We start from the raw sequence: 26,607 nt of genomic DNA on the forward strand, positions 1-26,607 counted from the left end.
TTATTTCCCATACAAGTACACTACATGCTCATCCATGTTCATTGCTGCTCTATTCATAATAGCCAGGACATGGAAACAGCGTATATACCCATCAACTGATGAAAAATAATGAAAATGAGGTAACTATTTACAATGGAATCTTATTCATCTTTAAGAAAAATTAAATTTTCCTCTATTGAGAGTTCTCTTAAGATCTGTAACCCATTTTAAAATTGTATTGTTTGTTTGATATCTAGTTTCTTGAGTTATATATTTTGGATATTAGTTTCTATTGGTTGTGAAGTTGGTAAAAAAAATCTTCTCTCATTTTGTAAGGTGTCACTTTATCCAGTTAATGGTGTCCTTTGCCTTACAGAAGCTTTTCAATATTAATTGTTGCTCTCAGTGCCTGTGCTACCAGTGTTCTGTTCAAAAAGTTGTCTCCTGTGGCAATGCATTCAAGTCCTCCCCACTTTCTCTTCTAACAGGTTCAGTGTATCTAACTTATGTTAAGGTCTCTAATCCATACACACAAAATCAAAATTTAAAAGTGTTTTCAAATTACAAATTAAATTAAAAAAATTTTTTAGCTATGGGTTGATGAAAGCAAGAAGTGGCAAGCTGGCCTGCAGACACTGCCTGCCATCTTACCTCCTGGCAAGCTGCCTCAACTGTTCAGCACATCCACTGTCTGACTTCTGGTTGATAAGTTCGAGGATATTCATAGCTCTATGAAAATGTCCGCATGATAAGCTCACACTAACAGCTGTTTCATGTTTGTCTCCTGTAAGCACCCATACTTTGATACCAGCCATTCTCAATGCTTCAATAGTTTCTCGAACTTTATCTTGTAGTCTAAAAATAAAAAAAAAAAAAAAGGTAGAGAAAAATACTCCTGTAGCCTAGGTTAAGTATAAGCTACGCAGTACAGATAAAGTATACTCTTTATAGGAATGTTACAGTACATCAACATGACTGAGATTTTCTTTCATTATTCAGGAAACAAGAATAAATTACGAGCAGCCATCTAGTTAGAAGAAAACCAATAAGTTAAAATAGTCATCATAAACCCATCTTACTGAAAAGTGGTATTGGGAGGAGCCTGAATTGAGGCCTGGAGCATGCTAGGCAAGAAATGTGTCACTAGTAAGTCTAAAATTTTAAGCAAAGATTTCCTCTCACCCCACCCAGTAACAGAAGGAGTTAAGGAGAAATAAGCATGCAGCATACACAGAAGTCTAGGCATGACATCCTGAATTCAGGGCTTCTGCTTTTAGATGAGTCTCCTACAGTTTTCCGTTTAAACATCACACTCTAAAATCTAATGAAAATCCCCATTTAAAATATTAATACCTTTGTAGATACAGGGGACAGAAGAAAACAACGGGTTTAATTTATAAAAATCCATTTGACTCAATAAAATTAAATTTAAGAAGCTAAAATTGATACAGATGCTGGGTTAAAAAAAGTAAACAAGTTCCAAGGCATTTATATGCTAATAGAGGAGAAAAATGTTTAAACAAATAATTTAATATAGCATCAAAAAGTCGGCAATAAACAGAATGTTCATAAAGAAGAACATTTTCAATCATCTTAGTTGTCAGAAAAGGCCTTCTTGGATGAGGGCTTGTTTTTCTTTTTTTGGTTTTTCGAAACAGGGTTTCTCTGTGGCTTTGGAGCCTGTCCTGGGACTAGCTCTGTAGACCAGGCTGGTCTCAAACTCACAGAGATCCGCCTGCCTCTGCCTCCCAAGTGCTGGGATTAAAGGCGTGCGCCACCATCGCCCGGCTGAATGAGGGCTTGTTATGAGTACCTTATTCACAAATGCCCTGGAAAAGAAGAATCATCCAGGCAGAAGGCAAAGCCTTGCCAAGGAACAAAGGCATGAACACAACACTTTCAGTTCGAGGTATTCAGGAGCCCAACAGTCAGTGTGGCATTACTGAAGCATAGAGCAGATCGGGCAGCAGTGGGTGAGGATGGAGAGATATGTGAATGTTTGATGATGGCATGGCACACTGACTAAGGAATAGTAAAACGGAAGAATAATACAAGTGTTCCCTGAATCTATTTCAAAGATCTAATGATGGAATAAAACGGCATTATTCTGAGTAGAAAAATGAAAGCTTTAGTTTCTACTTTGTTACGGAATGGTAATTAACAGTATTTATTTTACTATATTAGAAGCATTTGACAAAACGTTACAAAATGCTACTGCCTACTTCTGATACTTGCCTGTCTTCCACTGCTGTAGCTCCTAGCAGTATCAGGTCTTTCTCAATGTACTGGAAGGCATCAGCCAGCTTCTCTTCCCGTCGCTGCAAAGCAGTCCTGGCCTCAAACAGGCGCCTATCTATATCGTCATACTCTTTAGCGGTAAACTGTCTATAAGCTATACATAGTGTCCGCAGTCCTTTCTAAAAGAAAAGAAGATAGGCACACACTTCTAAGAGCCAGATTCACAACCCGACTTTAAATACTGTCATTTTATCTTCACCTATGACCTGGAACTACACAAACTTAGGAATCTGTATTTGACTAGTGAAGTCTGTACTGACTACTTGATTACATGGGCCTCAAATTTTCTTAATCTCTGAAAATTAGTGCCTGAATCTAAATACTTCTCACTATTTATTTTCCTTAGAAAGGCCGAAAATAAATGTTCTAGCAATAAACTTGAAAACAGTGGATTTTAAAATACCATGACTATGTTTAGCAAATTTCTAAATAGTACCATTTCCTGATTTGTAAATAACTCTCATAATTAGCATTTCAGGCTCCATCAGATACTAACATGTACTAATTAATTCCCTCTACAGTAAGTATATGTGGATACTACTCTAAACAGTACAGTCTTTGCTGCTGGATATTACAGTGGATAGGTCACAGGCAACTGCAAACCAGCAACAGCAGTAGGTGAGTATGCAGCAGATACACAAGTCCAGGCATGAGACATCCTGAAGTTTTGCTTTTGGATGAGTCTCCTATAGGTTTTCCTCGTTAAATTAGAGTCATATTACATAAAATTAACTCTCTCAAATAGTGCTGCGCAGTGTTTTTAGTATACTTACAAAATTGTATGATCATTAGCGCTACTGGAATTTTCACCCCCAACAGACTCTCTATCGTTTCTCTTCCCTTTGTCTAGTAGCCTTTGGCAACCACTCACCTGATTTCTATGAATCTGCCTATCCTGGATGTGTATATAACTATAGTGTGCGGTCTCTCGTGGCTGGCTTCTCTAAGCAATCTTTTCAATGTCATCCTTGTTGCAGCATATATCAGATATCAGCACTTCCATTTCTCTTAATGACTAAATAACAATTCATTACAAGGCTCTATCATATTTTATCCATTCATCAGTTGGGCAGCTAGGCTTTTCCAAGCTTGGGCTATGAGCATCCATTCATTAGATCATGTGTGGATATATCTTTTTCTTTCTCTTTGGTGTACACCAGGTATAAACCTAGGTCAGATTTTAACTTCATTTTTATCTTTTGAAAAGTTGCCAAATTGTTCAGAGGCTAATGATTTATACCATGTGTACAATCTCTAGCTTCTCCACACCCCTGGAATAACTCCTATTCCTTTAGTAGGCCCCTTTCTGTCATTCTATTATGTCCTCAACCACTGAGCCATACCCTCACTTTTTTTTTCTTTAAAAGTCAGGATCTAATGATGTTGTCCCATTTGCTCTTGAATTTCTGGGCTCAAGCTTTTGTCTGGTTTCTGCCTTCATACCACTGGCCCAGGATAAACTGTGGGCAAGGGGAAGGAAGGAGAGGGAAGACAATGATGGGGAAAGGAAAAGAGAAAGAATAGAGACAAGCCATTCAGAGATGAAACCCAAGGATTTGTGCCTTACTCCAGGCACCAAATACTCAATTTTTAAGAATATAGTTTGAGTGGTACACACAGCCAGAAGTTCCTACAACATCAGGTTGGAAGACAGTTACACGTTACCACATTAAAAATCCGTTTCTACAACAAGAATAAAGAGTCAACATTTAATGCAAAAGAACTAAGAACTATAGAATTTCCAGAACATAGATGATCTATTAAAGAGACAAAACCTCAACCATTTCACAAATATATTTTTGAAGTTTGTTTTAATTTTTTTATGCTTAAATAACAGCTATCTTTACTTACCAAAGCAAATTCATCTACATGAATTCTGGTTTTTGCTATTTCTCCACCTATACATTTAGGGAGAATTGAAGATTCTGCTCCTTTAGCAAATAAAAGCTTCTCACCTGAAAGAAAAAAAAAAAATTTCCAGGAGAGAATTCTATAACGATATGTAAGCAATCAATGTTGTAAGTTGACAACAGGCTCCCTCATAAACATGTCTTCAGAATGGGCCTTACTTTTTATTCTTTGGTAATCAAGTTCTATATTAGGTAAACAAATATTCATAAAAGCTTAGATTGGTTACCTGAAGGTGCTTGAACAATTACACTCATTCTCCTACGATCTGAATCAAATTCCAGAATATGAAGCAATTTGTACCTAAAAATTAAGAAAGATAATCCTTAATTTTTAGAGTAATAATGTGACCATTTGGAAAGAATAAAAGATAAAATACAAGTTTAAAGTAAACTAGAACCGCATTTTCATGAGGATAGGCTCTAAATAGTCAATAATAGTACGAGACACGAGGGAGATGACATCATGTACTCAACAACTAACATCTACTGCACAGACTTTGGGTAATTAAATCCCACAGAAGCCAAGATGAAGACTACTAGAGAGATTAATATTCAAGAAGCTGCTGTGCAGCAGAGAAGAACTGGGACCCACATCTGCCCGGGTGACTGACTCGCCATCATTTCCTGTCCTAACACATCTCACCAGGTCTCCCTTTATGCAGTCTTTCAAGTTTGTCAGCAATGATTCTGAACTTGGGCAGGTGTGAGGATGGAGGTCAGGCAGCAAATGCCTCTTTAGGGAACTGAGGGAAAACTTATGAGGATAATTGAGTGAGGCTTGACAATTTTTCCAGGAGAGAATTCTATAATGATATGTAAGCAATCAAAGTTCTAAGTTGACAACAGGTTCCCTCATGAAAGTAGCTTCAGAATGGGCCTGACTTCTTTAGTGTGAAAAAGCAGAGCAAGGACTGAGGTACACAAGCAAGGGGCATGGGCTAACTTATCAGAGTAGAAAGAGGATGAGTAGACTGGTGTTCTGAATGCTTGAGCATAAGTTCATAGGCAGCACAAGGGAACTGGGGTGTGCTAGGGTGCAGCTTTATGGCACAGTGTTTGCTTAACATTCCTGAAACACTGGTTTTGATCCCCAGTATTACAAAAACAGGGATAAAAAAAAGCTTTCTTCATCCAATGACCTATGGAATCTCAACCTCAAGAGTGTTTAAATATATAAGCAAATTCAGTAAACTAAAGTACAGTATACGATTGTAATTGTGATGAGATAGAATATAATAATGCCATTATTCTAGAGAAGTGGTTAGCAAGTGTTTTAGTAGAGAATCAGATAACTTTAGACTTTACAGGCCATATGCATCTCTCTGCTGTATATTAGGACTTATTCTTGCATGCAAGGCAAACTATATCCCCACCTTTCTTTTCCTTTCTCAATTTTGAGATAGGGTTTTACCAGATTTCCTGGGCTAGTTTCACTCTGTGGCCTATGCAGGTCTTTAACTTGTGACCATCTGGCCATAGCCTCCATTCTACCAGAGTCATTTTATTCTTTCTCCTTCTTTCTCTTATTGGAAGACACAAGTTTCTGTCTTGCCCAGTTCCACAGCCATTCAGTCCCAACAAAACATACAGAGGCTTATATTAATTATAAACTGTATGGCCTATTAGCTCAGGCTTATTATTTTTTTCCTTTTTGTTTGTTCTGAGACAGGGTTTCTCTGGAGCCTGTCCTGGAACTAGCTCTTGTAGACTAGGCTGGCCTCGAACTCACAGAGATCCACCTACCTCTGCCTCTGCCTCCTGAGTTCTGGGATTAAAGGCTGCACTACCTCTGCTTGGCTCAGATAATTCTTATCTATGCTTAGCTATGTGGCTTGGTACCTTACTCAGTATGGCATTTTCATCTTGTTTCACTGTGTCTGGATGGTAAAGTCTGCATCTGGGAAGAGTCCTTCCTCTTCCCAGAATTCTCCTTAGTCTTGTTATCCCTCTTATACTTTCTGCCTGGCTACTGACCAATCAGTATTTTATTAAACCAATACAATTGAAAAATCTTTACAGGGTAAAAGGGCTTTATCCCACACCCTTACTCTCTTTTTCTTTCTTAAACAACTCTAAATGCAATAGATCATAGGCTATCCAAAAACAGACTGGAGGACAAAACTGGCCTATAGGCCATAATTTGCTGATTCCTATCCTATAGTTATTATGGACTATAACATATTTGAAAGAATTTACCTTTCCAGTCTTCCAAGTACTTTAACCTCCATACTTTCTTCAGAAATGCCTATAAATATGATACCAGCTCTAGGAATAAGAGGAACAAAGAAATTATAATACTTAAAGGAAAATATTTCATATTTTACATTATACCTTTATAATTTGGCTTGAATGACGGTACTTGAACTGAAAGTTTAAGGAGTATTTATGGTACTGCCTTTGAATAATAGGACACTATTCTTAAGAACATGACAGGTCAGACTATATCCAAAATAATGCAAAGTAATTTTACAAGTTTTTCAAGTAGAATTCATATTAAATACTTTTTAAAAGATCATTTAAAAAAACCTTAAATTTACATTTGAGAACTTTATATGAGATCTCTAATTTTCTAGCATTTATTTCAAGAGTATTCTTGGAGGATCAGAAAAATCAAGCTCAGTCACCTTGCTGCAGCTTCCACTAGAGCCTTTTCATCTGGTGAAGATGCATAGTACTCCAGCTGTGCAGGTGCTAGGTTGGACTGCCAGGGACCATCTCCAATGCCATCAGTTTGAACACTGCTGATCTGTACAGTATGGCAAAGACTGACTGCTTTAAAGAAGAGGTCATGTTCTTTCATCTGCAGAAACAGAACATTCATGACCAAAGCACATTTCCAACACCTTATAGGAAACCAGACATAAAACCTTGTGAGCTAAAACAAGAGTGCAAAGACCTGGAATGCCTGAGTAAGAGCTGCAAATTTTGCATTTCAATCTCATACTGTTTTAGGAGCCCTTGGTTAAGTGCATATTTTTAGACAGCCTACACAAACTGCAAGCTAAGGAGACGATGTCCTTGTGAAAAAGTAAGGCCTTAGGAAGAAAAAAAATACATTTTCCCCCTCATTTTACTTCTAGGTAGTAATAACATTTACTAACTAGTGAGCTAAGGCATTGAAGATGCTCAATAATGACAAACTAAACTGGGCTATAACTACGGTCTCAGAATAGTGTTTTGTGGTACTAAATCAAGACATCTATTTCAAATACATGCTTCTTGTCCATGGCAGGCCCAGTCGCTCACATTCTCACTCTCAGTTACTGCTCCAGTGCCATGCCTGACAGCCTGCTGCCACATTCCCCATCAGGATATTCATGGACCAACTCTGAAACTATAAACAAGCCTCCAGTTAAATGATTTCTCTCATAAGCTGCCTTGGTCATGGTATCTGTTCACAGCAATAGAACAGTAACTAAGACACTCAGCATGCTGACCCTCTCTAAATGTCCTGTAGGTCTGTTGCAATATGGGAGTCAGAGGTGGAGAAGCCAGCTTCATCTTGCTCAGCACCCACCAGTTTTCCCTTTCTTTTAATTTATTCAACTCCTGCTTAAGATACATATGTATATGTATGTGTACATGCTTGTGGTGTGGGAGGTCCTTCTGTCTATGTGTTACTTTTATTGGTTAATGAATAAAGAAACTGTCTTGGCCTGGGGGGGGGGGGGCAAATACAAGCTTCTTGCTTCACTGATAGAAATTTCCCGTGTCCACCTATTGAAGAGAATTAATTCATATAAAACCCATAATTACTAATTTGAAAGTTGCTTACTAGTTCAGTTTCACTTTCAGGACTGGTTCTAAAAGAAGAACTGGTTGTGACATGTGTTGAGTTGTTGAGATGAGATAAACTACCAAGGTAAGATAAGCTTTCTTCTGCAGAGTCTGGGGTTGGTCCTTCAGGTACAAGTTTACCATTGACTTCTTGGTATTTCATGCCATTAATTGAACATTCTCGAAACTGCATTTCATTTTCTGTCAGTGTCCCAGTTTTATCTGTAAACACATATTCCACCTAGAGAAAGAGAACAAAAAAAACCCTTTGTGGTCATGGGTCAGTGTTGAACAAGAAAACTTTCCTGTTTTCTAAAGTCTAGTTTATTAACATCAATATACCAAAGCCAAGATTCTTACAATCTAAGAAGTTATTATTGACATAAAAATAAAACAAATGAAAATATTTAAAATTTATACATACTTTTTGATATATGTTGATTTGCAGAGGTGACTGAGAATAAGGTTGAGAATTTCACATCTATCTCTCGGTTGAGCTACATTTAAAATATTATGACTTGACACTTACACTGAAGTAAGGGTAGAAGGAATGCTTACTAACCTAGACAATAAACAGAGGCCAGGAGAGATGGTATAAAAACAGGAAAGAAAATAATGACAGCAACACAAAATGTTAGGGATGAGAAGTAGTTTATAAAGAACAAAGGAAGTTAACACTGAGGACAGGAAACAAATAGAGTGAAAAAGATAAATGTTAAAAATGATGTGTTTCAAAAGGAATGCAAGACATTATATTACTGCTCTTGGGGGCTGATCCACGGATATGAACTCTGAATGAGAAGCATACAACAGTGAAGTCTTGACAGCAAACTAGTGGTGAGGATTTGATTACTATAATGATGGGAGAAAAGTCTTTTAAAAAGAGAAACAGTGAAGCTGGAGAGAAGAACAACTGCTGCTCCAACAAGAAGAGCGACACCCATGCATGACAGCAACCCCAGCATTGAGGGAAGCAGGGAAGATCGATAGGGCTTGCTGACTGCCAACCAGCTGAAAAGTCCAAGCTCTAGGTTCATGGGGAAAGGCTTGTCTCAAAAGGAACAAAGTGGAGATTGATAGGGGAGGACCCTCTCTAGCCTCCATATGTACACACAGAGAAATGCACCCTCAATCTCAATCTCTCTCTCTCTCTCTCTCTCTCACACACACACACACACACACATTCAAAACAAAAATAAAAATACAAATAAAAAGTAGAAAGAGGCAGCCATCACAAGAAAACAAAAGCAAAGCAAACTTCAGACCATTATTTCTCATGAATATATATGCACATACATTTTCAGAATGTATAAATAGGATTATATAGTAATATCATACTGAGTGATTTCTTCCTATCAGCAGAGATATAAGACAAGGCTGTCTGTTCTCATATGTTTTATTCAACATTGTACTAAAATTTCTAGTCAGGAAAAAGAAGTGAGTTATCTGATTGGGGAAAAAGAGACAAAGTTATCTCCATTTGCATATCAAATAAACTTACATATACATCATCCAAAGGAATTTACTTTACAAATATCTATTAGCACTAATAAATAAGTTTGATGAGATTCCAGGATAAAAGATCACAGTGCAAAATCAAAGAATTAAAGTGAGAAAATTGTTTAAACCAAGAAATAAAGAGTAATAAGAAACTGTACTTTAATGTCTATACTGTTGGGGACAATAAAGGTAACTACAATATTTGAGACATAGGAAATGTCTACTACATAAAATAATTTATTGCACATAGGCCACTATCAGTCTACATATATAATTTTAGCTACAGGGAAGGCTGAGACAGGAAAATCATTTGGCTCAGGTTTGTTTGTTAGTTTTGAGAAAGGGTCTCACTATGAAACTCTGGTTGTTTTAGAACTCATTATGGAGAACAGGCTGCCCTCGAACTCACAGAGATCCTCCTGCCTCTGCCTTGATTAAAGGTAGTGTCAGATGAGCTCAGAAGTTTAAACATAGATTGGGCATCAAGTGGGGCCCCATCTCAAAAAGAAAACAAAAAAGGCAAACCCAAATTATACATGCGGACAGGGCAGGTAGATCCTAGATTAAGTGACACCTTTGATTACAGAGAAGGGAAAAAATATATTTATGAAGACTTGTTTGAAGTACACAAAACTAAGCAGGGAAAGAAACAGCAATTAACTCCAGAGGAAATAAAATACATAAAGAAAACATAATTATAGTACTACAAGGAAAAACTAGGAAGAAAGGTGTTTGGAAACAATATTATGAGTCATAATGTAAATATTTATTGGATGTCAAATTGTAATAACACTAGAGTAGGCAAAGTGGGCAAGGTTTTGGATATGTGTACAAAACGGTAAAGTAATAGTTTCCCCCTGTTGTCCCTCCCCTCTTAAAAGATTCATTCATTCATTCATTCATTCATTCATTTATTTATTTATTTATTTATTTATTTATTTATTTTTGAGATAGGGTTCCCCTGTGCAACTGTCCTGGCACTCGCTCTGTAGACCAGGCTGGCCTCAAACTCACAGAGATCGACCTGCCTCTGCCTCCCGAGTGCTGGGATTAAAGATGTGCACCACAACTGCCTGGCAACTTAATTTTTTTAATGATGCATATGCATGAGAGTGTGTGTGTGGGGATATTGCACACGACTGCAGGTGCTTGTAGAGGTCAAGGGCATTGCATCTCCTGGAGCTGGAGTTAGCAGTATAGTTGTGAATCTGAACTTACACCCAATATGAGTGCTAGGAGCTGAACTTCCCTAAAACTGTGTGCTCTTGACAGCTAAATCATCTCTCTAGTCCCAGCTATAGCTTTATATTCTATAATTGATGCCTAAAAATTTTAAATCATGATAAAATATCATATAGACACATACTGGTAAATAGTGGAAGAAAGACGTTAGGACATAAAGTGGGAATAAAAATTAGCAGGAGGAAAGTAAAAGGTGTTTTGGCCTAAGTTTTATAGTATATTCTATTATATCAGTATCTTTACATATAATTTTCTGAGAGAAACAAAATATCAGGATCATCTTCACCTGTCCAAGCTCTTCATTCAGGTCAGAAGTATTGACTTGAGCTTTCTGATCTGACTCTTCATGGTATAGATCAAGATCCCAGCCAATAAAAAACGATCCAAGAAATTTCTGCATCTCAACAGTCACATACAAAGAAATTGGAATGATGAAATTGTAGAGTACCAAAAAAGCAAGGAAATCAGAAATAAATCTTAGAATCTAGAAAAAAGAGAAATGATTATTAGATAACATACATGAGAATTATCAGAAGGTTCTTATCTAAGTAAACTATCAACTATTATTCTGAGGTAAACTAATAAGAAATTCCTTGTAAGTTGTTTTAATATTGCATTTCCTCTGTTTACTTATATTACTGGTTAAGGTAAAGGTTAAATTTCCACAGCACAATTTGTTTCATTTTGGAAGTTACCTGGCATGATGTAAACACCAAATATCATTTACTCTGTGCAGTGCGCTAGCCATCCTACCATGACTCTTCAAAGATCATGGGTGACTAAAATGTGAGTGTAACCTAGACACATGGGGACATAATTCCTCAGGAGAATTGTTAAAAAATAGAAACTGAAGAACACATACTACACAGACACTAGCACAGCAGAGCTGCCTTTCAATATGTCCTCTGTTGAATATACATGGTACTGGTAACAAGAACCTATACTGATCTGCTTTGTTGTCTCCTGGATCAAGATGTTTTCTAATATGTCCATATTAATTTAAATGGAAATTTAAAGAATGATTATTTACCAAAATTGCAGGTTTAATTCTCTTGGTACATCAAGACTGTTATGACTTCTTCAATTATTCAAACATGAATGAAAACAAATATATTCTTTAATTCATTTATATGGTACAGTAAATGATTTCTAAAGCCCTGAATTTGTAATACCGAAGTGGAATGCACATATAAATTTTTGTGATCTAATTATTCAAGCCATACTACTAGAACACACAAAAAGTTTAGGCCTTAAACTAGGGAAAGTACACCACTGCTAACATGCTGATTGCTCTTCTGCAAAAGCATCCTGTCAATACCAATGCTGTGATGAGATCACTGTGGTCTTTCCCATCTAAGCATCAGTAGTCCCCAAAGAGTTTCCTCAAAGTTGAATTATGAATAACACATAATACCTTACTACTGTTTCTTTGATGTTCTGTTTTTTGGTTATACCAAGGTTCATCCCATTTTTCTTCTGCTTGCCAGGTATATTTCAAGATAGTACTGATGATGGCCTCAGAAATAAGGATTATTAGATAAATTATTAAAAATGTGTTCATTGATCTAAAGAAAAAGAATAAAAACATATCAATATATCTTATGTTCATATGCTTACAAATTAATATTTGTATTGAATATATAAGATTTTATTATAGCTGTTTTAAAGGACAGCCTTTATTTTTTTGTAATGACCATTAAATAAAACATAATTACCAGAAAAACCCAGTTGTAAAGCCTATAAGTCATAACAGCACAGCAAGACCTATCCAGAAGTACCATGGCGATACTTCTATCTTGGGGGTTACCAGCAAGTATCTAATTGGACCTCAGACCTGCTCAGCAAGAGGGAATTCATATCTGGTACTGTAAACATTGCCGTCTGTAGCTAGTGAGGTCATGAGCCCTAGAGAAGAACCTACTACTATCATTTTCGTAAGCCAGTGTAATTTCCAGCTTCATTCTAAATACCTATCCTTACATGCAAAGATAAGTGTAGTTCTCAGCTCTCATTAAAGAAGCTTCCTCTGGCAGCAGAAGTCTACAACTGATCAAATGCTAAGAACAACTGACCATGAGATAGCCAGCTCCAAGTGGTACACCTACAATACAACTCCTACATCTAAAGCTCAAGAAACATTGCAGAAGGTAGAAAATAATTTAAGAGCCAGAGGATCAGGGCACCGGCTGTGAGATGGTGTTAGTTGACAGTTTACTTTGAGACTGAAATAGTCCATACTGCAAGGAAGCTCCTTAGGCAGGAAAGTAAACAACTCAGAAGACTTGAGAAAGTCCCTGAATCTGCCCAGACTCACTAGGCCTCTCCCTGCCAAAGTAAGCATTAAATGCTGAGAGTCCTTCTCAGAAGAGTAGAGCTGAGCTACAAAGAAGACTCTCAGATAAGACTAGCTGCCTACAAGTTCAGACCAAATGAGTCACTTGGAAAGAGCACTTTTCAACCCGATGAGCTCTCGGCATGCTATGCAGTGTGCTTCAGGTTTCCAGGTGGAAGCTGTCACCTATGCTGGGAAAGGCTTTGGTGATGCAGCGTTGAGTCTTTTCTGCTCCTATAAGTAACCCCAATAAAACTCATTGGCTCACCAAGTTGGATTTTGCTGGTTTTTGTACTTTGGTCTGTTGTGGGTTCCCTATCTGGGATGAGTAGACATGTGTGCTATATTTTCCCAGGAAAAGTTTTGTCACACCAAAGATGGTGTCTTCTATATGACAGGGACCTACATCCATGAAATCTTAACAATATGGTTGCCTAAGCAAGATCTGAACAATGACAATACCAGTTGATATGTCAATATGGATGGGGAAACCTCACAAGGTCCCTCTCCTAGATAAAGAGCTATAAACAATTAATTATTGCCTGTGAAAAGAGGAAGAATCAGTCTTCTCTGGAGATGTGTCCCATTATATGCTATCCAATCTGAAGTAGTCAGCCCTAAACAGTAAGTTTTCTTAGCAAGTTGTATAAAAAAGACATTAAAATGTCTTTTAGGACATTATCTCAGGTCAAACTGGGATTCTTGGCTCTGACACTAAAAATAATTCAGGACTAGCCAGTATAAAAGTAGATCTGGTGATTTTATTAAAGATATTTATTAAAGACTTTACTAAAGCTAGACTTTAAACACAAGGGTGAAGACAAGAGTGTCCAGAAAGAAAGTCTTAGTATTATTTAATTTTCACTGTATATTAGTTTTAATTTCCAGTTGAACTAGAAAGTCTAAAGGAGGAAGAATGGTATCTCAAAAAACCTAACACATAACAGATGCACACTTTATATATATTTCTAGACTCAGTTTTCTCAAGCAGAAATCTGTTAATAGTTTCAAAGAATCTTATGGTTCACAAGTGAGACTTTGGAATAGAAACAACTATAATACTAATACCATTGTGAATTTTAATTAATAATAAAACCCTGACAAATTCCCATTATGATGATATTAACTCATTAATACTCCCTCCTCTGTGTCTATTACTATAACAAGCTTTCTATGTCATATTTCATATATCAAATGGACTCTTTCAGGTTTTGGTCTAGTCTTGTATACAGGTGATGCTCACCTGTGCATTGCTACAAGGCTGAGTAGTACTGCTGGAGCATACAGATTCGACTTTAAATTTAAAGTCTTAAATTTAAAAACAAATTTGTTATGAAGAGACATTTTATCACCAAAAACTTCAGAATACTACAATTATAGCATCTGATACATCTGCAAACTGATCTCTACACGTAAGGCTCAGGGAACATTGAACAAGGGTAAGAAAGTTCTAAGAGCCGTGGGACCAGGATGTCTGCTGCTAGATAGTCGCCCCAACACACGACAGGAAAAATGTGAACTCTCAACAATATGCTGCCTGAACAAGACTACATAAGAACATCAGCTGACATTCCAACATGGATGAGGAAAGTTCCACATTGTTCTTCTCCTAGGTGAAGAGTTAGAGCTGGTCAACGGTTGTTGGGAGGGGAAAATCAGTTTCTTATAGAGATGGGCTCCCATATAGGTTATCCAATCCCAAATGGTCAGCCCCACACACATGTACATATGGGTGACACCAAATGAACTCAATAGGTAAATATATATACGTATAATTAAAGAAGATGCGTTCTCAATAATGAATCTTCATGTGCACCACATAGCTTCAACAACGGTCAACATGCTACCATTCTCAGTCCACTTACACTTTCTTCCACTCCAATTACCCATTTAATATTTTGGTGGTTCTTTTATTACATGAATAAATTTTTAAAGAACTTCTTGATTTAATGTTTGAAACTGTAGACTCACAGAAAGCTGTAAAATCAGTACAAAGAGTTTCATCAACTCTGAGTCCGTATTTTTTCCACCTCCATGACTTTGCAGAGAAGCTAGGTAATAAGGAGTACTCTAAGAGGGACACATGGATTGCTCCGGGAAAGGAAAATAGATGAGATCTCCTGGAAAAACTGGGGCAAGAGAGATGCAACTATGAAGGAACAGGATGATGGTGTTGGGGGAGGGACGGAAAGGGAGTAATGAAAGAGATACCTTGATAGAGGGAGCCATTATGGACTTAGGGAGAAACTTGGCATTAGGAAAATTCCAAAGAATTCACAAGAATGACCCCATCTAAGAGTCCTAGCAATAGTGGAGAGGGTACCTCATCTGACCTTCCCCTGTAATCAGATAGGTGACTACCCTAACTGTCACCACAGAACCTTCATCCAGTAACTCATGGAAGTAGCTACAGAGATCCACAGTCAAGCACCAGGCTGTGCTCTGGAGTCCAGTCAAAGAGAGGGAGGGGCGATTTTATTAGTGGGAGGGTGGTAGTCAAGATCATGACAGGGAAACCCACAGAGACAGCTGACCCGAGCTTGTAGGAGCTCAGGGATTCTAGACCGATAGCTGGGGAGCCTGCATAGGACCAAACTAGGTTCTCTGCATGTGGACAACAGTTGTGTAGCCTGCTATGTTTGCGGGACCCCTGGCAGTGGGACCAGATCCATCCCTGGTGCATGAGCTGGCTTTTTAAAAGCACTTCCTTTTATGGTGCCTTGCTCAGCCTTGATGCAGGAGGAAGGAGCTTGGTCCTGCCTCAACTGAATGTGCCAGGCTTTGTTGACTTCCACTGGGAGGCCTTACCCTTTCTGAGAAGTGGATAGGGTCTGGGTTAAGAGGAGGTAGGAGGGGAAGGGAGGAGGGGAAGGAGAAGGAACTGTATTTGGTATGTAAAATGAATAAAAAATTTTTTTTAAAAAGATAAAAAAGGAGTGAAGATAGGGATCAAACCCAGTCTTATGTTATGCAACATACTCTACCACTGAGCTACGCCCCCAATTCAATGGTGGCATCTTATTCAGCTGTAGCATATCAGAACCAGAGACATTACAGGGAATTAGATTTGATTAAGATTCATATTTACAAAACCTCATCTTACTAGTGTAAAAGTAATCCCACTTACAGATTAACTGCCAATATGAAGAATTGTTCCATCGTCACTTTTAAAAATGCATTTATCTAAGGACCAGCATGGTAGCACATGCCTTTAACTCCAGCACTTGAAGGCAGAGGCAGGTGAATTTTTGTGAGTTCAAGATCAGCCTAGTCTGCAGAGTGAGTTCCAGGTTGTTGTAGAACATTACATTTTAAGGTGTGTTACTTTTGTTTATGCTCTGGAACATTTGTTTAATGATGCAAAGATGAGCTTGATTTAAAAAAAAAAAATTTACCTGTGGACAGGAGGCTGCATCAGCAACTAGCTGACAGGAAGTGGTAGGGAGGAGCCAGGCAGAGAAGGGTTTTTAAGGAGGGGTGAGGAGAAGCATGAGAGGCTTTTGGAGAGACACAAGAAGGAGAGAGGTGAGCTACTTGCTATTCAGCTTCTCTGAGGAACAGAATTCCACCTCAAACCTTGAATTTTCAGTTCTTTAGAGGAACAGAGATTTAGATAAGTTCCCTTCATAGCTTTGAAAGAGTTGGTGCCTGAGTTCAGGAACAGAATTCCCTCAAGCTGAGGCCCTCTAGGCCCAACCACTGCTGATAACAGCGGAGATGCAGTTGCTGATTCGAACAGCCATGGATTAAAGGGCAGCAACAGGTCATATAGGGCTACATAGACAGACTCTGCCTCAAAAAAATAAACAAAATTTAGAATTTCTATTTTATTGTATGAGTGTTTTGCATGCATATTATGTATGCATACCACATGTGTGACTGGTGCTTGTGGAGGTTAGAAGAGGTCAGATCCCCTAGAACTGGAGCTATATAGATGGTTGTGAGCCATAATGTGGGTGCCAGGAACCAAACCCAAGTCTTCTGCAAGATCAACAAGCGTTCTTAACCACTAAGTAACTCTCCAGCTTCCATCACTCTTTATATTGACTCACCCCATATCGAATCTGTCCCTTGGTAGCAATAATCTTTCACCCAACCTATACAGTTTGATAATTTTGAAAATGTTCCACAACTGGAAACATAGTATACAATCTTTGAATTTGACTTTTTTACCAAATGTAACTATTTTTGCAGCCTGTTCTGTCTGAGCATATACTATAAATCCTTTTTCTTGCTGAACAGTGCTCTATGACATAGCTGCACCAGATTTTCCTGTTCAACTATTACCCATGTATGCACAATGGGCTGTTTTCCAGATTTTTGCTGTTATAAATAAAGCTGTTAAATGAAACTGCCAAATTATCTCCCAAATGGGAATGTTATCATCTGACATTCTTCACAATAATGTGTGAGATCGAGTTCCTCTGCCTCCTCCTAGCACGTACTATTACTACTCTTTTAACCTTGTTCCTCCAACAGTGGGCTAACCTCACTGCAGTTGTGATATGATATTCTCCTAACAATGGTGATGACTGAGCATCTGTCTGCTCACCTGAGACCTACAACTCCTTTTATGAAATGTGATTCATGTTTTTGATCACAGCTTCCTAAATGTTTGTGTTACTGTTTGGTTGAAATGTGAGCTTTGCAAGCATTTCCCCCACTCTGTAACTTGTCTCCATACTTTAAAGATGGTTTGAGAACATTTTTAATATAGATGAGAACATTTTTAATTTAAGTAAAATTTAATTTATTAATCTTTTTATTTAGGAGTTATGCTTTTTTGCCTGCCTAACAATCATTTGTCTAGAGTCTGGATCCTGACTTCTTCTAAAAGTCGTTACAATTCTGTTTCATATGTATTCAATCATCATTATTTTTGGATGCTGAAGACTGAGCCCATGGCCTGGTGCATGCTTTCATATTGGCAAAAGCTCTCTACTCCCTCACCTTTATTAAAAAGTTCCTGCTGGGTATTAGAAATAATGGGTCCATAGCTTTTCATGTTCTTCAGAAGAGTGTTGACTTTTTGTTCTAGTGGGCAGTTGACTTTAAGCACCTAACATCACCGCAATTGGTCAAAGTAAAATCCTCTCTCTCAGCATTCTTTGGGTTCTACTGTTTGTTTCTTGCCAATTTGCACCTACAGAGTTTTATCAGCCATACAGGAAAATTTGGGCAGTTTTTATGTACACGCTTTCAGGCCCAGCCCATTACTTTAGATGCTGGCTTACATATTTTCCCTTAGCTTTCTAGGTTCTCTTCTAGCTTTAAACTGTGTCCTCTGATATTTCAACTCAGTAAAGAAATAATACTTTCCCCATCTTATTTCTTCAACTACCCTCTATCCTTCCTCCTCCATTTGTTTTCAGGATTGGATTCACTGCCAGGTTTGACATGCTTTTGGTCACTTGCCTCAACTCATGATCTTCCTGTCTGCCTTCCAAGTATTAGGATTACTGGAGTGGCCTCACCATGCATGGTCTGACATTATTTATGTACTTGGGTGTGTGTGCCTGTATGCGGGTTTGCATGCCTACAAAGACAGGTGTGTTTTATGTAGAAGCTTAAGGTTGTTATCTTGTTTTGCCTTATATTTTGAGACAGGATTCCACACTAAACCCAGAGTTCACTATTTTTCCTACAATGGCTGACTGGCAAGCCTCTGGGATCTTCCTGTCTCCACATAGCAGCAGGTTACAGGTACATACTACCACGGCCAGCTTTCTAAGAGGGCGGTGATAAGGATCGGAACTCAGGTCCTAATGCTTGTACAGTAAGTATTTTACTCAGAGCTACCTACATGCCTCATACCCTGCACTAATTTTAGTCATATTTTAACACTTACAGTCAATGCTAAGTATATACAAAACCAGAAGATATCATCTTTATCCAAAAGAATATCACTTTGCTTATGTAATATGAAATGACCTTTTAAATGACTTATTTTTAATTTTATGTGCATGAGTGTTTTGCTTGCATGTGAATAACTGCACTGTGTATATACCTAATGCCCACGAAGATACCTTGGAACTGGAGTTACAAATGGTTGTGAGCCACCATGTGGGTGCTGGGAACTAAACCTGGGTCCTCTCTAAGAGCAACAGTGCTCTTAACCACTGAGTCATCTCTGTAGCTCCTGAAATATCTATTTTTATATATGTTACACATATATGAGTAAGATATACATAAAATTATGTGGAAAGGGTTTTCTTACTTTTCTACTGCAGATCGTTTCTGTGACTTGCTCTTGTAGTTTAATGCCATCTTCGTTTCCATTCCGGTGTACACAGCCACACCTATAAAATAAAACTGCTATTTTAAATGTACTTGCTAGCATAAAAGCTTCAGTGAAAAAGCACTGCCTGAGAGTTTGTATAACTTGAATTTTTCTTGAGTCTTTTACAGTTTTTCCAGACCTGCTAAGTCTAAAATTTTGCTGATCTAGACATTCAACCTCCATGGAGTCTCATTACTCAGTTGCAACAGAGTTGAGACGAACGGAAGAAAGGGGTGGGAATAACAGATGACCACTGCATATGACGCTAGGGATGCTAATAACAGTAAAACCCTCCTGTTAAACTGGAAAATATGGATTGGGCTAAAAACCCAGAATGCCAGAATCTGGAGTCTACATGTCATTCCATAAGTACTGAAGAATAATATTCATGTCTTTCAGAGTAAATGAAGTAAGCGCAAAGAACTGCTATGTGAGACCCTGAGACGAGAGCACATGGTCTTAATAGTGGGACTAACTGCTGAATGAAACTAATTAGGCAAGACCAAACTTTAAATGTTCCTTCAAATTCCTACACTGAAGATTAAAGAAACAGAATAGGACAGACCAACTGTGCCTTTTTAGTAAATATTTGACTTAGAATTTTTAAAATAAAAATTATTCTTTAAATTCAGGGGTAATAACTAAAATGAAAAAAAAAAGACACTAAAACCATGCAATTTGGGAAAAAAAAAACAGAATGAAATAATAGCGAAGAAGATGCTGAGGCAAACAGCAGACTCAGCTAAAAGCATTCAAATACACAATTGCTTCTAAAACTGCATAATTTGGAGCCCTATTTTAAAGTAACAAGAACAAAAAGTATTACCCTTAGGAAGTCATGTAAGATTCAGTGTCCCATGAGAAAACTACACTGTGGAGGTTTAGTCTGGTTTCTGATATCAGAACATTATTATAATTTTTAAAAAATAGTTGCAAAATACATGTAACCATCTAACCATTTAACATGGATAGTTTAGTGGGGATAACATAGTCACAATTTTTTGAAGTCATCTTTTGAATCTATCTAGAGAATACTTTAATCACTTTAAAAAAATGCTGGACCCATTAAATATCTATCCCACTTTCTATTCTCTAAGCCCTGGAAATCACCTACTGTGTCATCACTATGGATATACCCATGAGAGGCATTTCAAACGAAAGGGAGAATATAATCTGTGGCCTTTCTGCCTGGTTTCTACCAGGCAAAGGCACTACTACGCTTCCTCTAGAGAAATAAAGTTTGCCCCCAACAGGACTGGTTCAACATTCAGAGCTCAGTAAGATCTTGTTGGATAGGTAAATATGTGAATGAAACAGTCAGTGGTTATTAGCAGAACTGAAGGGGTATGGACTACTCTACTACCAGGGCACTGAAAAGCGCTGACTTGTACCCATGTTATTGGAAGTCTACTAGAATTGTTTTCTTAGTGCTCAGCTTCACAAGTATCCACAAACACAGGAAGAGGAAGACTCTAGCACTACTCAAAAGGAGAGATCAACAACAACAAAACACAATATTAAAGAAACTTTAAAAGAAAATTATTGTGTCTTACATTGAATAAAGTAATATTATGTAATCAAAGGACCATGAAATGCTATGTTTTTAAAGCTATGTTTTACAGAGGTTGGGGATGCTGTCTAGTGCTATACAAACTGCGTGCCTACTGTGTGTTAGACCCTGAGTTCAGTACCCAGCACCTCAGAAGTAACAGCAAAGCTTCATATAAAGCACCAATACAAAACATACAAACAGTTAAAAAAACTTAAGTGTGTACAAACCAAAAATTTCTTTTGTATTTTTTAATCTGGCTCCACGAAGCAAGAGACTCTCTGGTCCCAGAGGTCTAAAGAAAAAAGAAACCCATAAGGCACTAAATATTCAATTAAATTAAAAGGCATCTTCAGTCAGAGGTACTTAACCTATAGTTACAACAGTTTTCATATAAAATCAAAACCCTAGCTACTGGAATGCTACCTGGGTTAATGTCAATTAAATGCTTTAGCATTTCAGTCATTTTAAGATCAATGTCAGGACTAAAGAGATCGCTCAGCAGTTGAGAAAGCTGGCTGATTTTGCGAGGATCTTGGTTTGATTCCCAGCACTGACATAGCAGCTCACAACCATCTGTAACTCCAGTTCCGATGGATCCGACATCCACTTCCGACCTCTATGGGCACTAGGCACTCAAGTGGTGCTCAGATACATGCTGACAAAACAGCCATACACACAAAAATAAAAAATTTAAATTAAGGTTTGCGATTTAAAAAGAAAACTAAAACTATAATAAACTTGCAAAGCCATCAATGTCAAAAATTTAAAAACAAAATAAAATAATTAATCAATGATTTAAAAAAATTTAGCAGAACCCAAAATCTAAATTTTGTTAGCAAGATTAACCATCAGTTTAAGAAAGAAAAACACAGAATTAAAATGCAGTGCAAACATAAAATTATCATGAGAGCTGTATAATATAAATGCATGAGTTCTGCATAATTAAAATTATGTTAGGCTGTAAAATATAATGTACAAAATATGTTAGTGTTTTGTAGGCAAAAATCACAAAACACCAGCTGACTACTTGTATTACACATGTCTCATGTACAGGCCTTCTTGCTGCTTGGATTCCTCTCCTTAAAAAAGATATAAAATGACAAGAAATAACTGCAAAGGAAATTGTATTTTTTTAATGATAGCAAGATGATTAAAAGTTTGTTATAGTCCTCTATTTTGTTGAGAGGCCTTAAGATTTCTGAAACATAAAAAAACTATTCAAATCAAACAAAACTTGGATCATTTATAAAAATATCAGCAAACCCAAATACTGTGGTGGAAAAATGCACTGAACCAGGAAGGTCAGAAACTTGGGACATGTTTTCCAAGTATGTTTACTAAAGAGTCCTGTTTGGAGACTCCTCATCTCTGCTACCCCAGAACTAGTGTGGCGGCTAACTACTCAGCGCCTACAAAACACATGTGTCACTGAAAATGCTTTCAACACTAAGCCACGTGCCCATTCAACACTCATTCCCTACTTCTTTCTACTCCCTAGCATGGTGTTGGTTCCAATAATGACATGAAAGGCATACAAAACTGGGATACCATGACAGATTCCAAATCAAAATAAATTCAATAGTTAACTGCCGCTGTTTCAGGAAAACACAGTTCATTCTTTCAGGCATGCAGGAGTGGGTGTTCTGTACTGCCAGGGTTCCTTTACCAGACACAATACTTGAGAACACAATACAGACGATATACCCACAAAATTTTCACTATTTCAATGCAGAACTGAAAATAAAACTTAGTCACAGATATTGATCAGGGATTGTGCGTATGGTATTAAAGTTTATTGAAGGTGCTTCTATGATAATGTTTATTAAAATAAGAATCAGTGCTGGCACATGACATTTTGATGGCATATCTTCAAGATCTAATTTTAAAATATTCAACTCTTTTTGCTACTTATTTAATGTAGTCAGCACACAATGAATGTGTCCCTACAAAAGAGTTGACAAAGTCATATTAAAATAAAAGTTTAATAGTTGATTCTATGATTGATTTTAAAGTAAGCCTTCAGGTCATAAGTTAAAATGTGATCTCATCCTATTAACAAATCTTTAAACGGACTCAAAGTCTCTTTCTTATTTAGATGCCAAATTATGTTGAGAAAACAGATCAAAACAACCAACCAACCAAAAAAGCTAAACAGAAGAAAGACTGTAACAGTTCAGAATTGGTCACTAAATACTATAATTGTACTCAGTACTAAGCCAACCACGGAATTTACATTTGCTAAACAGTATGTAAAACATGCATCTTTTTAAAAACTTTCTTGTAGGAAAACTGAATCCTGGACTTCACACATGGTACACTTGCTGTATGATGAACTGAACCCCAACTTACTTGACTTTAAGTGTTATGACTTAAATGTTTAAACATCTGAATTAAATCAGCAGTATTTCATTTAAAGTTGCTACCAAGAACTATCAAAAAATACAAATATTTAAACCTAAGCAATTGCTTTTATTTCATTATATAGAGTGCACCATCTTCACTTGTTGCTGCTAAAACCTACTAGCTGTTTTTATGCTTTCTCATGATATGCTGATTATTTACTTAATCCTCTTTAACTTTTGGTCTCTCTACCAGTTTCCAAAAGTAATTAGATAATGTGATTTATTCTTACCTTACAATTTCTTCCATTTGTTGAGTTATTATCATTCGTCCCATAAATCTGTGGGAAAATGTATCATATCACAAAGATAGGCAACATGAAATCAATGGATAAAATACATTTAGCACTGTCAGCCAAATGCAGTAAAATTCCTGTGTGTGTGTGCGTGTGCAGGAGTGCAGCAGATGTCCTCTGGCACTCTGGCACTTACTCCTCTAAGGCAGCTTCTTCTCCAGACCTGACGTGGTCAGTCTTTTAAAGCGGCTACCAGCAACCTTCTATCCTCTTGTCTCTGTCCCTATAGTACTGGGGTTACAAGCACAAGAGGCCACACCAGGCTTGTTGCTTGTTTGAGGCCACAAATTGAAGTCCTCATCATTGTGTTGCAAGCCACCACTGAGCCATCTTTCCAGGCCCTAATCAACCTTTTATGGAAATTTTGTTGTTATTATTTTGGTGCTGGGGACTAAAGCTAGGTCTTACAGATGCTAGGAAAGCACAAACTAACTGAGCCTCAGCTCCAGTACATCTTTTATATATACAAATCATCCGGTATTAGTGCTACACGGTAATTTTTTTAAAGTTAGACCTTAAGTTTTAAAAATTGATTTTTATTATTATTATTTAATAAGTTTATTACTTACTATTATATATTTATTATTCTATCTGTGATTGAAGTAATTAATGAAATCTCAAACTGACCATGTGACTGTCACATGTCACTCTTTTTATTAATCAACTTATCATAACTTCTAAATTACTACATAAAAATGCTTACATGACTTAGCCAACAATGAATATTTATATATTTCACTATAGTTTACCAAATAAAGTTACCTGTGGCCTACAAATCATTGGGCCCATATAAAATATTTATTTTATCCATTCAACAAATGTTCAATGAGCAACTACCATATATAAGATAAGCAGTGGAGGTAAAGTAGCAAGTTCAAACCTGTAGTAAAATCCCGAACTTCTTTAACTCTATAACCCTTTGTGGCTAAACTCTAGGGTGAATGGCCTGCTCCTATAGTGCACTTCCATAGTCTAGATTTTCAGCTCCACTTTCCACATCTGAAATAGCACCAAGTATACAGCTGATTCAAGAGAACAACTACCTAAGTAAAAATAAAAAAAATAAAAAAAAAACCCTCTGGACAAAGCTTCACGTTAATCTTTAGGTAAAGACATTTCTAAAAAATTTTAATTTATTATTTTCTTGTGATATATATGGGTATTTTGCCAGCACATATGTCTACATACCACATACATGCATGCCTGATGCCCATGTGGTAGATAAATTTTAGCATTCCCTTCCAAATGTCTCCTCTACTGCCCTTCCCATTCCAGGACAAATCTTTTATCTGCTGAGGAATTTGACTTTGTATTTCTTTCTGATTTCTCATTTTTACTTCAGGGAGAGTTGTTTTTAATTCTCCTTGTTCCAGAGAAGTTTATGTATCCTGACTCCAGCCTAGACTTTAAATTTAGATCCAAATCTGCCAGTGTTTCCCTGCACACCTTTAAGAACTGATATCTTAACCAGTTTTTTTTTTTTTTTTTTTTTTTTTTTGTTACCAAGCCAAATCCAGAAAGGACTTTGTTTTCTTTTTCCATATGCTGTTAACCTTGTTTCTGACATTCTAGTATGTGTTCAGGCCAGTTCTATGTTGTACCAACCCTTTTTGCAGTCCCTCGTCCTTTCTTCAAATCTGTTTTTTTCCAAAGTAAAAACAACTGTATAATTCTTATTTTCTGATCAGAAATATATGCTATATACTGGCACACACATATATATTTTATAAACTGATTCAGATGAAATAAGATGGCAAAAAATTAACATTTTGTTGATGAGGTTTTTTGTTGTTGTTGTTGTTTAATCATAAAAACACAAGTTAGAGTCATCTGTGAAGAGAACCTCAACTAAGAAAATGCCTTCATCTGGCCTACAGAAAATCAGTGTAGCATTTTCTAGATTATGCATTGATGTGGGAGGGCCAAGCCCACTGTGAGCAGGTGGTACTTGGTTGTATAAAAAAGCAAACTGGGAAAGCTATGGAGAGCAAACCAGTAAACACTGTTCCTTCATTTTCCTGCTCTGACTTCCCTGAATGGTGGACTATAGACTGTAAGATGAAGTAACCCTTTCCTCTTCAAGTTGATTTTGGTCATGGTGTTGAAAGCAACAGAGAAGCAAACAAAGTCAATAACTATTAGGAATCTCACTATTTAACACTGTTAATGTTTGCGAGTATATATGCATTCTAGACTTCACATACACATTTGAGCCCTTATATTAAAACCACAACCAGGGTCACGATGTAAATGTTTTTGGTAACATTTTCCTCTTAATATGTCCTATAAGAAGTATTTACTAGGCTGGGGAGATGGCGTAGTAGAGTTTGCTATCAAGCATGAGAATCAAGGTCCATCTTTAGTACCTAGATAAAAGCTGAGTGCAGCAGTGCACACCTGTAAACCTGATGCTGATGAGAGAGACAGGCAGAACTCTGGAGCTCACTGACCAGCAGTCAGTCCTGCCCAATCTATGAACTCCAGGTTCAGTAACAGATCCTGTCTCAATAGGAGGCAAGAAATAAGGTGGAAAATAATTGAGGAAGGCATTGCACATTGACCTTTGATCTCTACAAGCACGCACAAAGGTGCACACAGCCAACATGCCCACATACATAAGCGCTCGCTCTCACACACAATCTAATGTAAAATTTTAATTGGTACCTTTTGCTTAGAATTCTATTAAATTCTGCCTTTTGTTTTTCACTTTAATTTCAGGCATCACAAATATTATTATCAAATCAGAGTTTCATTTTAAAGGCCAACAAGATGTCTCATGAATAAAGGCACTCGCTGCCAAGTTTGATAACCTGAGTTCCCCAACACTCACATGTTAGAAGGAGAGAACAGACTCCTGAAAGTAGTCCTTTGACTTTCATATACACACAGTGGCATGCATGTGCCCAAACACATATGCACACAAACTATATAAAATGTCATAAAATTAAAAAAAATTATTTTATGTTTATGGTTACAAAAACAAGGCCTTGTTAATAGAAGCTAAGCTTCTATTAGGATTTTTAATATAAAATTAATAAATTT

At 37.1% G+C, this 26,607-nt stretch overlaps 1 protein-coding gene across 1 annotated transcript in view; it reads right to left on the reverse strand.

Moving 5' to 3' along the window:
* Atp11b (ATPase phospholipid transporting 11B (putative)) overlaps positions 1 to 26,607 on the reverse strand; it is a 97,930-nt gene that overhangs the window by 34,042 nt on the left and 37,281 nt on the right. Inside the window, exons 7-19 of the mRNA XM_050138320.1 lie at positions 24,328 to 24,334; positions 23,503 to 23,550; positions 21,098 to 21,162; positions 19,256 to 19,337; positions 12,121 to 12,271; positions 10,993 to 11,190; positions 7,963 to 8,205; positions 6,812 to 6,987; positions 6,384 to 6,452; positions 4,415 to 4,488; positions 4,129 to 4,232; positions 2,215 to 2,396; positions 631 to 834 (exon numbers count right to left, since the gene is read on the reverse strand). Coding sequence (XP_049994277.1) covers positions 631 to 834; positions 2,215 to 2,396; positions 4,129 to 4,232; positions 4,415 to 4,488; positions 6,384 to 6,452; positions 6,812 to 6,987; positions 7,963 to 8,205; positions 10,993 to 11,190; positions 12,121 to 12,271; positions 19,256 to 19,337; positions 21,098 to 21,162; positions 23,503 to 23,550; positions 24,328 to 24,334 — 1,603 coding nt within the window. The remainder of the gene's footprint in view (positions 1 to 630; positions 835 to 2,214; positions 2,397 to 4,128; positions 4,233 to 4,414; positions 4,489 to 6,383; positions 6,453 to 6,811; positions 6,988 to 7,962; positions 8,206 to 10,992; positions 11,191 to 12,120; positions 12,272 to 19,255; positions 19,338 to 21,097; positions 21,163 to 23,502; positions 23,551 to 24,327; positions 24,335 to 26,607) is intronic.

Source organism: Alexandromys fortis, unplaced genomic scaffold (assembly GCF_014885135.2).
Source record: "Alexandromys fortis isolate MF-2015 unplaced genomic scaffold, M_Fortis_MF-2015_v1.1 scaffold_15, whole genome shotgun sequence".
NCBI classification, from domain to species: Eukaryota; Metazoa; Chordata; class Mammalia; order Rodentia; family Cricetidae; genus Alexandromys; species Alexandromys fortis.